This window comes from Lampris incognitus, chromosome 12 (genome assembly GCF_029633865.1).
Source record: "Lampris incognitus isolate fLamInc1 chromosome 12, fLamInc1.hap2, whole genome shotgun sequence".
Classification (NCBI taxonomy): Eukaryota; Metazoa; Chordata; class Actinopteri; order Lampriformes; family Lampridae; genus Lampris; species Lampris incognitus.
Genome location: NC_079222.1, coordinates 16,773,088 through 16,791,777, shown reverse-complemented (window position 1 = coordinate 16,791,777; position 18,690 = coordinate 16,773,088). Strand labels below are relative to the sequence as shown.

General features: G+C 42.9%; 1 protein-coding gene across 1 annotated transcript; it reads left to right on the top strand.

The window, feature by feature from the left end:
• The first annotated feature begins 1,315 nt into the window (after positions 1-1,315).
• Positions 1,316-17,341, top strand: ark2n (arkadia (rnf111) N-terminal like PKA signaling regulator 2n). Its single transcript, XM_056290661.1, has 4 exons — positions 1,316-1,623; positions 4,900-5,726; positions 16,461-16,518; positions 16,672-17,341. The coding sequence occupies exons 2-4, from the start codon at positions 4,928-4,930 to the stop codon at positions 16,853-16,855; spliced, it is 1,041 nt and encodes a 346-aa protein (XP_056146636.1). The 5' UTR covers positions 1,316-1,623; positions 4,900-4,927; the 3' UTR covers positions 16,856-17,341.
• Positions 17,342-18,690: the final 1,349 nt, after the last annotated feature.

The window sequence follows — 18,690 nt, the reverse complement described above, 5'->3', positions numbered from 1 at the left end:
GGAGCTTGGTGACACCTGTCACAGACGGGGTTAATGTCAGCGTAAACTTGAGAAAGTATTGAGTTTTGTCCAGTGAGTGCGGTGTATAATTTTACATTGGATTAGACCATGTTTGGCACATATAGATGATGAGTGGACCCGGAGAAGAACATCATCCCATATGTCAATGTTAATTTCTTCACCAATATCCTGCTCCTGAGAGGTTTTGACAGCTAACAACAAGGAGCTCTGAAGACAGAAAATTCTCTCATCTGCATAAGACGATACCTTTTGACATAGGGGGTGGTGATAAAACAGCATCCGTGGAGTATAAACCCTAACATGCATGTTTCATTTGATGGATAGTGTACCGTCTGTACAGTAGCATTTGTTGCAGGCCTCCTGTACCAGCAAATATCATGATCACTAAAAGAAAACAAATTGAGTTATTTCCGAATGAAAACATTTCATTTGTCATATGTGGGGGTGGGGGGGACAAAACAGAAAAACCCTTTAAAACTCGTTGCTCCTCTTATTCCTGCACATCTTTGGGGTTATGATTACACTTCAGTTAGGCCCCCAAAACAACATCTATCAATCCTCTTGTTGAATACAAGAACAAAATTAACAGATAGTTGATGAAAACAAATGGGAAATGCTAATGTACTTAGTGATGCATGGTCCGTAACAAAAGAATTAGTAAATTTACACTTGGAAATATCCAAAAAAAAATTTTTTTAAATTGAATCTTGGTCTGCACAGTCTGAAACATTGGGTTTTTTTCCCCACTCACTGTTATATCAACAAGCCTCTTCTTCAATTTACCTTGTGCATTTGCTTATAGCTGGCATCCATTACAATTTCTAGTCTAAAGGAGTGACTGACTATTGTCTTGATATGACCTGCCCAGAAGATCAGAAACCAGATGGCATCAAATTTGGCTCCACAAAGATGGCATCAAATTTGACTCCACAAATCAAAATGTCAGTGGAGTTATTAATAGCTGCTGAAATTTTGTTTATGGCCTCATACTACGCATACTCCGCAGGCAACAACTCAGCGAACTTTCAGTAGCAGGACTCTCAATCAGGAAGCTTTTAACGCTTTTAAATGTTTATTCAAATCTCTAAACCTCAAAGATAAAAGAATATAAATCACCGCCTACACTATTTCAATCTACCTTGCGGCATCGGCCCGGATTCTCATTTTTGTGTAGTATTCATCCTACCATTAGGGGCACTCACCTTTGAAAATCGTTTATTTTAATCGTGGAAGTAGTAGTAGTCGTTGTAGTAGTAGTAGTAGTAGTTAGTAGTAGTAGTAGTAGTAGTAGTAGTAGTAGTAGTAGTAGTAGTAGTAGTAGTAGTAGATATTCCCGGAAGTGGCGCAATATTAATCGCTGGCTGGAGATCATTTTTCTCTATACTGAACACGCCGATGTATAAAAGAAGAAGACGAAGATGACAGCCCCCCCTCCCCTCCAAGCTAGACAGACTTGTGAAGTTGCTAGTGCGGTGCGCTGAAATAACAGTGTCACTTAAGTTGTACGTGTTTGTAGTTCATTCGCGTTAAACGAAAAGGGTGTAAGACAGTGAGAAAGTCCAAGATCTTCGGATATTTTGAAAACGAGTGCACGACATCCTGGTAAGTACCACTACTTACTAGCCTAACTGCCTGTTTAAAATGCTAGCGTCAAGTAGCATCACAGTAGGTCACACCGAAGTTAGTCAACAACACGCTGCCTGCTGTTCGTGGAAGGAAACGAGCTAAATGCTGCACCCGCTTAGTCGTTCACATCGGGCGTCTGCTCTGAAAGCTGGCCATTTTCCATCAGGGGTCCTTTTCCTGTAAACTTTGTGAAGCACCAGGTTATACATCCCTGGGTTATGACCTAGCGTTAGCTTGTCCTAACCACGAAGCTATTCAATCCTCTCCAGCCTCGGCCAGCTGTAGCGTTTGTGAAAAATCAGCGTCGGGTTTTTTGTTGTCGTTTTTGTTTTGTTTTTTTCCGATTAATGAGTGAAATGGGATTTGGGCTGTTCTGCTAATCGACGTTTCAGACAGCGGGAGGTGCGGCGGTAACTCACGAAGGGGAGACACAATTGTGAAACACTTTTCCTCTTTTCGAGCTGACCACACAATCGGAAGTTTCCGTCTAAAATAATGTATAAGCGAATTGTGTTAAGATTGATGGTTGATACTGCAGTTATTAAACAGCATATGATTGATACTGAAGTACCTAGACTAGGAACTAAATATTCCAGAAGGCAGCGCAGTGCCTTTATGCTAATGAACACATCGCCGATATGAAGAGGCGACCGAGTGACGCCCCGCCGCGAGACGCTCTTGTGTTGTTTATGTTAAATTTGAGATTATGTACGTGGTCACATCTAAAAGGAAATTCTCTTACCTCAGGGGTTTTCGCTTGTTGTCTTTAAGTTTCAGAAAGCTGTGGGTTCAGTTTTATCATCTATTTGCTTTGCTCTTCTTTTTACTGCCTGTGCATTATGTGTGAGTGCAGTAGCTTCTACGTGCCTTTACGCATGCTCCATATTCCAGGCAAGGAAATCGCAGAAAGGCGAATCAGTTCATCCGGACACAGCGTTTATTTGGGGAAAACGTTTCATCACTCATCTAAGTGACCTTTTCAGTCTCGGCTGACTGCAGGCATCCCCACTCTTATAAACTATACAGTGGCATAACGACCGAAAACCATGATCGGTTTCATATGATAGATGGATAGGTTGTTTTAATAGCCACACGACCAAGGCCGGTGGAATTTGTTTTTGGTACACTTTACTCTGCAGCACAATACATACATGGACAACAACAGACACTCTAAATATTATCACAAACAATACAGTTACACGATAGCAGAAATAAACATATCACGCATAACAGTTAGGTGAATGGTGGTGTTTATGCAAATGGCATGTGAGGAGGGGACTATAGGGAGGAATTCAGGGTGCTTATGGCTAGTCTGACTGGCTGGTGATGAAACTCAGATATTTATCCTCTTTGGAGTCATTATCAGAGCTATTGATGTCCGTTTAGTCTTAGTGGACAGTGACCTGTAGCGCCTCCCTTAGGGAAGGAGCTGGAAGAGGTGATGAGCAGGATGTGAGGGGTCGGAGATGATCTTCTTTGCTTGCTTTACAGTCCGGTTAGTATGTAGAGATTCAGCTGAAGGGAGTGGGTTGCCTATGATTTTGGGTGCCTTGTTGACAATCTGCTGCAGTTTTTTCCCTGTTTGACTGTCCGTGCCGCCGTACCATACTGTAATAGAAGATGTTATGATGGACTCGATCATGGCTGAGTAAAATAGAAGGAGCAGTTGATGTTTTATCCGGTATTTTTTAAGTTGCCTAAGAAAGTAAGGTCGTTGTTGAACTTTTGCAATGATGTGTTCAGTGTTAATTTTCCATTTCAGGTTATTGCTGATGTATGTTCCAAGGAATTTAAAAGAGTCAGTGGTGGTGATGTGGTCTCGGTTCATTTGTATGGTTGTTTTAGGATTCGGCATGCATCGGAACTCAATATTAAGTTCTTGGGTTTTGGCTGTATTAAGCAGAAGATTGTTGTTTGCAGACCAAGTGACAGCTTGGTCTACTTCAGTGTGGTACTGGGTTTCATCATTGTTGGACCCAGTACCACAGCAAATTGCCATGGCCATTATCTAGGGCCAGGGTGGACAGTCTTATCCAGAAAGGGCCAGCGTGGGTGAAGGTTTTTGTTCTAACAAAGCAATTACACACCTGTGTCTCCTAATCAAGTTCCCCAACAAAGACTGTACTGGTTGCAAAGACTACTGGTCGATTAGTGGGATCAGGTGTGTAACTGTTTGGTTGGAACAAAAACCTTCACCTACACTGGCCCTTTCTGGATAAGATCGCCCACCCCTGATCTAGGGTTACAATGGCAATGTGTACTATTAAGAGGGTTAAGGGATACTTGATACTTGCAATCACAGTATTGTAAGATTGCGACAGATTTACTCTTAGCCACCACCACCACCCCCACACACACACACACAATCGCACATCTGTCACCATTAACAACACCTGCATTTCCTGAGGAAGCTGAGGAGTGCCCGTCTATCCCCCAGAATTCTCACCAAGTTCTACCACTGCACCATAGAAAGCATCCTGACCAGCTGCATCTCAGTGTGGTACAGCGACTGCACCTCAGTAGACCAGAAAGCTCTGCAGCGGGTCGTCCAGGCGGCCCAGCATATCACCGGTACCCAGCTCCCAACCATAAAAGACATTTATCACAAACACTGCCTTCGAAGGGGTCTCAGCATCAGCAGAGACCCCACCCACCCCAACCATGGACTGTTCTCCCACCAGCACTCTGGGAGGTGCTATAGGAGCCTCAGAACCCACACTACCAGGCTCAGAAACAGCTGCTTTCCCCAAGCTGTTGCCCACCCGACTCTGGCTACCTACTGAATGTCAGTGGATATTTTTAAATATTTTGTACTCGTGCTCTTTCTTAACTTATTTTTAGCTTTTGGTCTTCATCTGTGTATATCTTGCTGTGTTTGTCTATGTCTGTCTTGCACTGTTTGGCGAAGCCGCAGCCCTTATTTAATTTTTAACATGTGCCTGCACATTGTTTTTAATGACAGTAAATTGAATTGAATCTTACAATGTTGTGATTGCAACCATCCTTCAAACTCTAGTTAATGGTTATGGCAATTTGCATATGAAACCAATCATTGTTTTCGGTCGTTATGCCACTGTACTGTTCCTAAGAGTGGGGATACCTGCAGTCAGTTGAGACTGAAGAGGTCACTTAAATGAGTAATGAAACGTTTCTCTCAATAAACGTTGTGTCCAGATGAACTGAGTCACCTTTCTGTGAATAGCTTCTACAACTTCTACAATTGTGCATGATGTTCTGTTTTTCCTTCAAAAGGTGAGTTCCTCTTTGGGTTCATCGGTCCATGTTGGTTGGAGCTCTTTGCTCAACTAGCAGGAAGATGACTGACTCAGAGACTAACCCAGAGAAGGAACAAGCGTTTGAGGATGATGAGAGCCTTCCCGATACATCTGTTGATACAGCGTTGGCTACTACCAGTTCACTACCAGGAAGAAGAGAGGTAGACAGCCCCTCACAAATAAAGGGTGAGCCAGGCCTTTCTGATATGCCTTACCTGATGGAGGAGCACCACAGAGACTACCCAGAGTCTCAGCATGCCATGACAGGGAGTGACAGACTTTTTTCTTTCCATAATTCCCGGCATTACACGTATTATGACATTTTCTCCCCCTCCTCCAGTGGCCACTGGGGTGACTCAGAATCATTCACATCAGGAGAAGAAGGGAGTCTCTCTCGTGGAGGAGGAGTAGATGAAGAAGGCAATATAGTGGCAGCCAGTGACCCTCAGCAGGTAGAAGGAGGGCAAACATCCCAAGCAGTTACGGGTAGGAGGAGGTCTCGCTCGGAGAGCGAAATGCCTGTTGATACGATGGCTTCAAAGAGAATTCGTTCCCAGTGTACCACATCAACAGTAGGCGGGGCAGAAAAGCAGACCAAAGTGAAAATTCAACAGAGCCAGAAGCACAAGGAGCGTATGCGTCTGCTGAGACAGAAACGGGAAGCAGCAGTACTAAAGAAGCACATGCATGACAGCAGTACAAGTGAGAGCGAGCGTGCCCGTAACTCCAGCATCAGCTCCACTGATGATGAGGTCGATGAGTACGAAGGTTTACGAGAAGCTGCAGTCAGCACAGACATCTCAGGTAATATCAAGTGTCTGCAACACAATTACAACACTCTAGTACTCTAGCAGATTAACTCTAGCAGTCATTAGTCCCACTCTGATATTCCCATTTAAAACAAAGACATTTCTTTACATAATAACGGCGACACACATCCCAAAAGAGAAATTTACCATGAGCAATTTCAATCCAGTTCAAAGTACATTTTTGTGGGTCTCAGAAAATTAAAAGAAAAAATGCAATTGGAAAGAAACCCAGATTATTTTTTGAGAACGCCTCTAATGCTACGTTCAGACCAAAGGCGGCGAGAATTTTTTGGGCGGCGCGAATGCATGCAAAGTCAATGGGAGGAGGCGAATGGATGGACTAATTCGCGTCGAAATTACGGGCGGCGCGAATTGGGCGAATCGAGCGACGACGCGCCTTCGCGGGAGTTCAAAAATGTCCAACTCGGGCGAAGATTTCGTCAGGCGATAGCCAATCACCTTCAAGTAGGGTTAGAACCCGCCTTCATGTTGGGAAAGAATACACGCCCCCTACCCAGAATTATTTTCGGATAACAAACACCGAAGAAGAAGAAGAATAACAACTTTTTCAAGATGGAGGAGAGACTGGTTGTTGCTGTGTGTGCTTGTCCGGAGTTGTACGATGTCACCTTGCCATCGTACCGGGACAAAATTAAAAAAGAGAAGGCATTGGCGGAAGGTCAGCGAGACTGTTGGAGAGCCTGGTAAGTGTTTTGTCTTGAGAAAAAACTTTTATTTAATGTAGTAGCCTAGCTATTTCCGATAGGGCCTATAGCTTGCCAGCGAAATTTAAATAAATGCATGAAACATGTACTAAGTTACGTAAATGTCCTTTAACTTTAGCGATGTTTTATCCCAAGGCACGGGCAGCATTTGGACACAAGGTTGTGTGCTGTTCACGTAATCTTCGTTTCTTTGTTTGCTGCCCGTGCCTTTCGAATTCAGCTTGCTGAAAACATTTTGTTAACGCTTGGCTGCCCGGAGCTATCATAGACTAGTGTTTTTCAAACATTTGTGTACCAAGGAACTCTTTTTAACTAGTTTTTTTTCTTGTTTTCAGAGGAAATCTGTCGTAAACGGTGAAAGGGCCTGAGAGAGAAATTTCTGAAGGAGAGGAGGAAAAAGACGGACGTCCGGAGTGGAGCAGCTGCGGGCTCAGTCAAACCGTGGAAATATGCTGCAATAATGTCGTTTCTAGACCCTTTCGTCCAGCCACGAGAGACCAGCGGCAACATGGATGGATTGGTTGGAGGACAGGTCCAGGCAGCAGGGCAGGAGTCCCCAGGCAGTGGGGAGGCAGTGGCAGCTGCAACTTCCAGCTCGGAGTCAGAGAGAGGAGGTTGGTTGTAAATGGTGTTCTGAACTGTTTGCTATTTTTTATTTTGACTATAACAGAAACAATACAAAACAACACAATAATAAGAATAATGCATCATCTACAATAAAACTAAAAATAGCATAATAGAAATACTTAAGTGAGTGTGGGTGTGTGTGCGCGCGCGTGGGCATGCATGTGCATATATGTTTGCAAAATTTGAATGTGAGTGACAAGTGTCTCATCTAATTGCTTGTAAACTGTTGTTTCCCACAGGAAGTGAGTCTTTTTCTCATCAGACGGAGGAGGAGGAGCAGCAGCCACGGCCACAGCCACCCGCACCTCGTAGGTCAGGGAAGAGGAATGGTCACCTGACAGAGTTCGAAATTGAACTCCTGCGTGGCCTCAATACGCCAGCTAGGCCCATCCCTGATCCTGGCGAGGATGAAAATTTTTTTAAAAGCCTTCTTCCGTCTATGGCAAAGATGACCCCCGATAAAAGGGCAGAGGTCAGGTTTCAGATGCACAAACTTGTGTTTGAGGCACTATACAAATAATCCGATATAAAAAATTGTAATAATGTTAACTAATGCACTGTTTGTACTTTTGCACCACAATATTTATTTAGTTTAGAAAGTTTATGCTAGTTTATTAGTTTAGCTGCACTATTTTATTCTGCACTTTTTTTGCACCACATATTTATCTTGTTTAGTTTAGTTGTGCCGTTTTATTGTTGTAAAATTGTTTTATTGTTTAACTAACTCAATGTTTGCACTCTTTTATGCTGTACTTTTTTGTGAAAAAATAAATATATTTTCAAACGGAATGCTCTCTGTGCAGTTTTATTGACTTCAATGTTTTCGTAACTGCTTTTGTAAAGAAAGTAGTTGGTAGTGTTGCACAACCAATTCAAGATGTTACTGTGTATTAACTTTTTACTTTTGTACCAACTGAATGTTTCCTTGAGTTATGCATGAATTTGTGCAGTCACTTTATAGCAGCCATTTTGTAAGTCACCAACGTTTTTGCTACTATAGGGCTCCCAAAGACCCATTTTTCTTCAATTTGATGGCAAATTGGTTTGTAGTGATAAGAATTGTAAAACTTAGAGAATAAATCAAATGTTTCTTTGTATAAATCTTATATTATTGTGTGGGCTTACACAGTGAGTGACTTGAATTAAATGCTCTCTCTGCAGACACTTGAGAAAAGGGAAAAAAGCAAAGTATGGGACAATTTCAATGAAGTAATACAAACTGGTTTGATACATTTATTTTTTTGTGGGCAGAGCTGGAATTTTGCTTTATGTTGCTTTGTGGGTGGCTCTTAAAAGAGCCGTTTGGGGATGATGTATCATCTTTCTACACCGTGTGTTGCCAGGAAATTGCACCTTCATTGGAAAAATAGCAGGTGAAGGCTTCCCTTACGCGAACGGCCTCTCTCCCTGCGTTGTTGGCAGCAATTCGTCCAACAGGTGCCATAGCTGCTGCTTCTCCAGTGGCACTGCCAGGGACTTCGGTCCTCGGGGCTGTTCTTCGGAGGAAATTATGAAGAAGACAGGTGGCCTTCACACACATCTCTGCTACTTCTATTTTGACTTCCAGTGGGCGCCGGTACATGCGCCACTGGGAGGACAGAATGCCAAAGGCGTCTTCCACAACCAGCCGCGCACGTGACATGCGGTAATTGAAAGTCCGGCGCTCAGCAGAGAGATTGCGTCCAGGGAAAGGCCTCACGAGGTTTCTCCTGAGCGGAAAGGCCTCGTCGGCAACAATGACGTGTGGCAGTGGTCCTCGATGGTCTGCACCTGGCAGTGGCATGTCATCCGGAAGGTCAAGGTCATTTGTCTGAAGGGCCTGACCGAAGGCGGAGTTGGCCAGGATTCCGTCATCGCTTGTCCTTCCATAGCCACCGACGTCAATTACCCGAAAGCAATAATTGGCATCCACGACGGCAAAGAGAACAGTTGAGAAGGTCCCCTTGTAGTTGTGGAAAAGGGATCCTGAATTGCCAGGGGCTTTCAGAACCACATGCTTCCCATCGATTGCACCACAGCAGAGGGGGAAATTCTAGCGCAACTGAAATTCAGCAGCAATGGACCTCCACTCCTCCTTGGTGGGTACTGCCATGAATTCCTCCACATAACAGTTCCAAATGGCACTGGCTACATCTCGGACGATTTCGGAAACAGTGCTGACCCCGACACGGAAGCTGCCAGCTATGGTCCTGTACGAGTCTCCAGTTGAAAGGAATCTGTAAAGAAATATATGTATATGTGTTAGTATCATAATATAATGATATAGTCATAATCAAATAATGTATGATCATAATATTGAATTTTGCATATGCAAGTATTATATTATAGCAATAACACATTCACTTCGGTGCCCAACTAAAGTAAGCAATCTCTAGAGACTGAAGTGTAGGCCGAGTTACACAAAACCTATTTACACACATATTAGCCACCTCAAATCGCCACACTATTTATCATTTTGGCCAGTGAAAACAGGAAGCTAGAACCGAACCGAAAAGCAGTTCGATTTGAAAGCGAAAACACTGTTTTCTGCCTTCATTTCTGGCGCTCCCCACACTATAGCTACAGTAATTTGTAATTTACAGTAATTGTAACTGTTAACACGCAAATAAGTTAGTATTATACAACTATATACTCACCGGAGACAGATTGCCAGGCGTTCTGCCGGGGGTATGGGACGCCTGTAGTTGGTGTCCATCCGTGCAATCTCGGCTCCGATCCTCAATAGAAGATAATCAAACTGCCCCCGAGTTAGCCGAAAGTACCGCTGAAACCGGGCGCCGTCCAAACGCAACTCCTGAACGAGCCGGTGAAATTCATCAAGCTGGGAAACCTCCGTTTTATGCTATGAACCCAAACCGAACGCTGACGCCGGTTTCGGCGGCGCTAGTTGATATAAAGCAGAGCCACTGCAACTGATCTCTGTCGCTCATCCATGATGATCACAAGTAAACACAAACTGCTCGTGTGTGGTATTTGTTGTGTGCGGTCTAGCAAACTTGCTAGCAGCGTTGGTGTAACTAGATGCTTGTTGGGACGTCAACACAGCGAATTCGCGATCTGTTCGAACACACCTGGCGGGGTTGGCGGCCAAACTCTGGCGAACAAAGCGGCGCCAACTCTCTCGCCGCCTTTGGTCTGAACGTAGCATAAGAAAATGTTGGGCTGATACGTAGCCCTTGTGATTCCAAACTGATGCTGACACTATTTCCGTTTGTGTCCTCTCTCACCTTGGTTTTGAGTCATGTTCTCACTCACCTCAGTCATTTGCCTTCATTCACCATGTTTTAGATCTACTCCTGTATTTTCACAATGTGTGTGTGGTGTGTGTCTGTGTGAGAGTCTATAAACGGCCAAACTAAAGCACTTGGGGCCTCGATTCTTTTTGGAGGTTATTGGGGATGATCAGGGGCACCTATAAAAAATTGCAGAAAATTAAAATATAATTATAATAATTATGCGTAATTATGCAAAATATGCATTTTTCTAAAAAATGGCTAAAAACCACTTTTCTCGGCATTTCAGATGATTCTGAGCATCTTTGATTTTTTCACCTAGTATATAAAAAAATTTCTGGGACAAATGTTTTGGCATTATGCAAAATATGCATTTTTTTTGTTGCAAAAATGCACTTATGATCCTCATTTTTTTGGAGGTGGTAGGTATTGTTCCAGAGAGGACCAGAAAAATAGCAGAAAATTAAAATAATTATAATAATTATGCATAATTTTGCAAAATATGCTTTTTCTAAAAATGGCTATAAACCACTTTTCTTGCCATTTCAGATGATTCTGAGCATTTGGGGGGAGGGAGTTGGAGTGGGGGGGGTTGGGGCAGGGGGAAGGCAGTTAGCTGGCAGGATGAAGAGGAGGGAGATTTAGACAGGTGGATAACCAAACCGCTACATTGTAGCGGGGTTCTTCTAGTATTTCCGTATTTTCATTTAGTTGGGCCAAAGCCCTGTCACATGAAGCAGCGAGTGATCTGTTGGAACTTTTCTCATTGTTTGCATGGTGTGGAAATCTCGTGAACATTATTCAACCTATACAGAATGTCTTAAATGGGGTTGTGTTCCACTCCCCACACTTATTTATCCTCAGCTTTTGCTGAAAATCTACAATGTTATATCCCACTTTGGTGTTAAGGCCGGTATACACTGCGAATTTGGGCCATGTCAGACAAAAGATGGCTAAACGTGGCGATATCTTTGGTCGTGACTCCAAAACGGTGGTCCTACGTCACACCGTGAGACAGGTTCAAAGACAGCCGTTATTACGGTCTTGCGACTGAAAAAAAAAGACTTTTTTTTTATCTTTTTATTTAGATACCACTACAGCGCCTTTAAACATAATACTGTTTTACTGATTTTAACCCAAAAACTCTAGGTAGGAGTTTATTGTGAACAATACAGGTATACATTGGATATATGAAGCACAGCTAAAAAAAAATACAAAAGACAGAGGAACAAAGACTAACAGTTATATTCTTGGTGTACTAGCTTCATCTCATTATGGCTTTTTTCACATCTAATGAAATCCTTGCCCACTTATAGAGTCACTTAGTTTCACATTTCCTGGTACGTTACACCTTATATTCCTGAAAATGCACAGAACCTGCTGGTGAGACAAAGTAGTCTCTTAGTTTGTCGCGCTGCTCCTTTGCAGCTCTGGTGTCATTTCGATCTCTGCCAGCAGGCACTGACTGAAGAGTGGTATCACCGCGCCAGCTTCCAGGGGTGATGTTGTGGTCTTCATCCTCCATGTCTACCAGAGAAGGGGGGATGTAGGTATCTGTGGCCTGTACCCGCAGGTAGTTGTGCAGGGACAGCGCAGCCAGGGTTATCCAGGACACTGTCTCTGGGTCCAGGGGAATCGTGGTAAGGAAGACTCGCCATCTGTTGGCAAGTATGCCAAATGCATTCTCGACAACACGTCTCGCTCTTGACAGTCTGTAATTGTAGATGCGCTGGTCATGGTCAAGATGTTTGAAGGGGTATGGCTTCATTAAGTGTGTCTGAAGCGGAAAAGCCTCATCGCCAACAAACGTGAAGGGCATGACCACATCTGTGCTTGGTAAACTTTGGGCTGGCGGAACATGTAAGAGGTTGCTGTCCATTGCCTCTTTCAGATCAGAGTGGGCATAAACACCTCCGTCAGACACTCTGTCCTGGGTACCAATGTGAGCATAGAGAAAACGGTAATGGGCGTCTACAACAGCCATCAGGACTACAGAGAAATTAGACTTGTAATTCCTGAAGGTGCCCCCACTGTTGCTGGGTGGAAGGATGGTGATGTGCTTGCCATCAATGGCCCCGAGACAGTGGGGAAATTGCCATTTGTTCTGAAAGCCGCTGGCCACCTCTATCCACTCACCCTCTGTAGTTGGTGTCTACACAAACACAGACAGAACGGAAAACAGACAGAACAGAATCAGAACAGTGACAACAATCTATTTATAATTTATGTGATTTTTAAGCATATCGACAGAATCAGAGCTGTGACATCCATCTATTTATAATCTATGTGACCCACATGTTGCATTCTAGCTTCTTCAGAATAGATCTTACCTTCAGGTAATCATTCTTTAGGACGTGGTGCAACATCCTACATGTCTCCTTAACAATTACACCAACAGTGCTCTTTCCAATGCGATACTGGAAGCTTAATGAAGAAAACGACTCTCCTGTCAAAATGGAGATTGATTATAGATTTTTTTTTTGTATGTCTGACTATATGGGTTTTTTGAGCACACTGATAATGACATTACTATTATTACCTGTCGCTAAATATCTGAGTGTAATGGACAGTCTCTCTCTGGCACTGATTGCCCGTCTCAGTTGGGTGTTTCTCTTGGAAATGTATGGAGCCACCAGTTGGAGCAGATGATTGAACTGTTCCACATCCATGTGCAGTACATCTCTGAATCCACTTTGGTCATCCGTCTAAACAATACAACAAGCAGACTTTTAGAACGTTAGCAAACAAGGGCTCTCTCTGTGAAAGCATTGCTGAGCTTAAAACGTTGCAATAGACAACACATGTCGTTTGTATGTGCAGTGTATGTCGGTGGGAAAAGACCGATCATAACAGTAGACGCTAAATGCTAACGTTAGCAAAATGCTAGTAACGTTAGGCGCTAATAAGTACTTACCTCAAGTTGTCTCTGCAAAACTGGCATCCCAAGTTGGCCTCTTTCCCCCAGCCACGACCGAGTCCACATTCTCCTCCTCCTCCTCCTGCTCTTCTGGGGATTTCTTTCCAAACACATGAATGCGGCGACTATTGCAAGGACTCGGTTCCTGCTTGGCGTCATGTTGCTCTACCAGCGGCGTAGATTGATTTTTTTTTATAGTACAATAACAAATATGGCAACAGTGCTATTTAACAGGTATTTGAAAATTACAAAGAGATTGCCAAAGGGAACGACAACCTAGCAAACAGTCATAACCAAATTCATAAACAGAGAAAGTGCTTTAAATGAAGCGGCTTATACTGATGACGCGCGCTGGCGCGGCACGCACGCTGGTGACGTTTTTATGGACTTGTGACGTAGCCTGGGTACGACGTTAAACCGCAACCGCCGGGTCCTCGGTGACTAAATCGGCACACCCACTTCAACCCTTGGGGTTGTTGTGAGGAGGGTGTGTGGACACCCAGCAGGACTAAAAAGCAACAAAACCTGTCAAAGGGCGGATGAGTTCATCTGTGAACCAGCGGCCATCCATACCTGGGGAGGAGATAGGGACCACAGGGTACTCACCCTACTGAAACACAACCAGTTGAGGCATCAGCTGTGCTCCTACGACCTCCATAGGTTATGGAGCCGACGATGATGATGATGATGATGATGACGTAGCCTGCGATTCAGTAGGTGTTCGTTGTGACATTTCTGTCCAATTTTCATTACTCTACGAGCATGTGCCGTTGGGTTTCTGTGACGTATGCAATTCAGAACAAAAACGAATATTTTATAAATCTTTTCATTATTTTAGCAAAATTTCACATTCACCAAAGTAAAGTTTCTAACGGAAAACCTTTATTAAAAATTTTATCAATGAAATTCAACAATACGTATAAACTGTTCAGCACTCTACAAACCCCAAAGCCTTAAAAACTCGACATGTGTAAACTATATGATTGTCTGAGCTGCTGAACGAACCTCTCTTTATTTTATTAATTTTTTGTTCTTTTTTTTTAAATTCCTTTTTCTTTCACTTTATATTTTATTTACCTCATAACCCCTGGCATATAAGTCGGTATATATTGGTGTTGATTGACTGATGTTGTTTAATCTTGCAATTTATAAGTAAAATGTGTTAAAAAAATCATACAGTCTACATACATCAAACTTGATGTCGTACCCAACTTTATTAGATCCATATCGCACAGTGTGGCTTGCATTAAATTTATAAGATTGCTAAAATTTCACAGTCTGTAGGACGCTTAACACCAGAGAACTTAAACTAATAGATAATAAATGTGCCAGTTAGAGTTCCCGGTTTTGCATTTTAAAGTTTTATACCCTTTTTCCTAATCCTGGGAAATTGGATTTAATTAGCTGTCATTTACTTTGGGACTCTGGATACAGCTCTGCGTTATGTGTTGCTTTTTTGTCCTTGTCAAATCTAATTTTGGCTGTGACAGTCCCTGATCTGTCAGTCATTGTAGTTGCTCTGTTGTTTTCACCATTCTAAAGCAAGCAGTATCCAGACGTATAGCTGAGATGCAAAAACTTCTGCTTTTGTATCAAATGTGTCCAATATTTAGCCTACCTTCTTCTTCTTTTACCTTGTTCCCTGTTTCTCGAGGGTCACCACAGTGGATTTCACAGTTTCCATCAGTACCCTGTGAGGGCACAGCACCAATGGCAACCGTTGTTAACCCGGCCCTTGGCCAATCCAGTATGGTTTTGTTAATCCGCATACTGATTTGGCAAAATTTTACGTCGGATGCCCTTCCTGATGCAACCACTAACCTTATGGATGGGGGCACAGGTAAAGCGCTGGATGCCATCCCAGTATTCATGGCCTTGCGCCCATGCCTGTTGCCTAATGTATAGGCTACCTGATAGGGGTTAAATAGCTCCAGTTTCACCTGTTTAGCAAATCTTTATTTTTAATTTTTATTTTACTACTTATTGATCCCCGTGGGGAACTTATTCCTCTGCATTTAACCCATCCTAGCTGTGTAGCTAGGAGCAGTGGGCAGCTGCCGTGCAGCGCCTGGGGAATGCATATTCAGCTGTGGTTTAGGATTGTTCCAGTTTTCTCAAATAGTGTTACCAAGAACAGAAATCTCTATCCAGAGTTTACATTGGCAGGCAAATATGTGTCTCATCTTTGTTTGCTTATACATCTTTGTTTGTCATGTATTATTTGGTATTCCCTGATAAGGACTGTAGTCACTGATCTGGTGCTAATTGCTGGTATTCGTAGAGTCCCTTTATTAAGAATAGAAAGATCTACTGATAGTTTTTACTGGCTTCCTAGTAGGGCTGTGCAGTGTGACCTGGTTGATGCAGTATGTGTAGCTATGGGTAATTCTAAATTATGTGAGGACAATTCAACTAAACTCTTGCACAAACATGTCTTTATGCATACTCAATAATCCAGGTAAGAAAATCACGGGAGTTGAATCAGTTCATCTTGACACAACATTTATTGAAAGAGAAATGTTTCATCACTCCTTCAAGTGACCTCTTCAGTCTCAACTGACTGCAGGTGCCCCCACCCTTATAAACAATACAGTGGCATAGCGACCAAAAACAACACTGGGTTTCATATGCAAACTGCCGTGACCATTAACTAGAGTTAAATTGGCCACGTGTACTGTTCACAGCGGATTGGGGAGTGGTTGCAGTCACAGCATTGTAAGATGGTGACAAATGTACTCTTAGCCCCCCCCCCCCCCCCCCGGTTCTTGGAAGGTCATTCCCTCGTCACATAGATGGCCTCTTTGACTCCCTGTTCAAACAAGCGTTCCTCCCTATTGGGACTGTTGGTTTGAACGGCACCTCATAACAGCCTCATGACTCTCAACAAGGTCTTGGAAATGCTACCGTCTGACATCTTTTCAGTTCGTGTGCCAATGTCTTGCATTTAGCACCACAAGTGTTTCCTGCTTTTTGTGAGATATAGATTTGAGCTTTCAGGACCGACTATCAGGTGTATTCAAAACATGTATTAAAAAAAAAATCCGCTATGTGTGTTTTGGCAAATGTTATACCATCCTCTTCAAATAGCCATTCCAAAAAGTACCAACAGTCCATAACTATGTCTTTGCTTCTTGTGTTAGAGCAGTTGCGGTTATGTGTCAGCAAGGTTTTCCACAGTCCCGGTCTTCCTTAAAGGTGTGTGACTGCATTACCGTTGTGTGTTTCAGGCGTAATTATTGTCTCTTCAGATGACATGGAAACGGAGGGACTGTCCCAAAATACAAGGTAACGACATCTCTGTAACGGGCACTGTCCAACACCGTTTAATTTTTACAAGTTGTGGTGAAATTGTTGAAACAGTGGTCTTCTTTAAGGGTTAGCCTTTACATTGTTATACACTTGTAATCATGTCTTTTTAATGTTTTTCTTTTCACCCAGATGTTCCCTTCCTGGTGGAGCGGTGATTAACAGTCCGTGCCCCTGGGAGCCAACTTCAGCGGAGCAGTTTGACAGCACAATGCTACCTCAGATCTGGTATGAGGTCTGGAGGCCCATGTCACCTGAGCCCACCCGGGTGACCCCTATCGAGGTGGTGGACCTCACACTGGACGACGATGACTAGGAAAAAGTTTTACCCTGAATGAATAACTTGCACCTGAACACTCCCTTCTAATTTGTCCAGTCGTTTCTATCAAAGCCATTCTGGAGTGATTCCCTAAGTTTTTTTGTTTTTTGTTTTGTGGTTGTTTTTTTTTTGTTGTTTTTTTTTGGCAAATGAGAATTAAAGAATGGCTCTTAGTCGCTACATGGTGGCGAAGCACTTCAAGTGCAGATGACTTTAGACTCTAATGAAAGCAATATTTTCCATTCGTTTATACCTCATTTACCCACAGAATGCAGCCACTGTGTGGTCTATGGTGGCAATTTGTACAGGTAGTCTCCCGGGCTACGAATGAATTCCGTTTTTGAGTCTGTAAGTCGCATTTGTAAGTTGGAACAATTATGTACAGTTCACATCTAGTGTCAATTAGTTAGATGTTTGTCTTAGTATGTAATTATAATTATACTGTACTGTAGTTAGATTTATTATTACTGCATTATTATATTTATGGTGTTTTAGGTAAAATATACTAATTTACGCTCTAAATATAATAATGCAGTACTAATAAATCCAACTACAGTACAGTATAATATAGAGAGAGAATGTGTGTATAGGTATAAGAAACTTTAAACAAACATTTCTTACATTTCAAACTCCCCACCTGTCACTGTCCCGGGAGCGGGTCGCAACCATCAGAGGCCAGCCATTTCACTCCAGAAACGAGAGCCCACTCGGGGCTCGCCTCCCCGCCTCACTGGGTGAGTGGAAAAAATGATGAGCATTTCACTTCTCCCTGAACACTTTTATTATTTCCATTTTCGTTTCAATTGTGATCGTGTTCCTTTTCTTCGATGCATCACCATCACTTGTATCAGATTTACACTTTGAAGCTACGATTATGAGGGTAAACACACTAAAATTTAAAGTCAAAACACAACGCACACAATGTTTACGCGATCCGACTTAAAATGGTGACGACGGCGTCGCGTTCTCCGTCGGGCCGACAAACTGCCTAAAATGCACAGTGTTTTGAGTGTCACACAAAGTAGTCCGTCTGTTCATTAGTACAAACCATAGTTTGTAATTTGATTTTTTAAAATAATAGGCTTTACGGAGGTCGGTTCGTAAGTATGGGCGTTCATAAGTAAGGGCGTTCGTAACCCGGGGACTTCCTGTATTGTAATTAAGCTGCTGCTTGAGGCAGAGCGGGTCAGTAATTTTGACATGGCTGTTGTTGACCTGCTGGAATAAAGACTTGTGGCATATTTCCAGACTGGAATTGGTTTTTCATTGGCAGTCAGTTGCAGTCAATAGAAAATGGCAGCTTGTACACTTTGTCGTACAACAAACAATCGATAGAATGCTGCTTTAGGTTTGTTTAAGCCATTTTTTTTGTCTATTAAAGTCACACCACTGGTTCCCAATTTAGTTTAGACTGCATCAGTAAATTTGCTGTATTGTACAGTGCCTAGCACTGATTTTGTTGTCATGCACATCAACTTGCACATCAACTATAGTTTTCACTTTTGACTAAAGAAGGTATGTCACACTACAAGAACATTGAGCTTCAGAGGCCAACAGATGCTCAAACACTACAAAATACCACCAAAGCGGAGCTCGGGGCATTGTTTTAGGAATGCGAGCGACATACCTTCAGTTTGAAAGGTGTTATTGTGAAGCCACAGTTTGCTAGAGAATCAAAGTGTCCTAGATGATGCTGTCTATGAATGTATAGCCCTGCATTGCTGACTGTTGCACTTAGCTTGTATGCTTCTCTTGTGAGACTGAGAACCTTCATCTCCTTTGGTCCTTTGGGGAACCTTTTGTGACAGTGGGGGAGATATATCCTCCACTGA

Excerpts from the sequence above, each read along its gene's own strand:
- ark2n (XM_056290661.1), top strand. The coding sequence starts at position 4,928 with ATGTTGGTTGGAGCTCTTTGCTCAACTAGCAGGAAGATGACTGACTCA. Across the intron at positions 5,727-16,460 it reads AGTCAGCACAGACATCTCAG|GCGTAATTATTGTCTCTTCA; the intron begins GTAATATCAAGT and ends TGTGTGTTTCAG. Across the intron at positions 16,519-16,671 it reads GGACTGTCCCAAAATACAAG|ATGTTCCCTTCCTGGTGGAG; the intron begins GTAACGACATCT and ends CTTTTCACCCAG.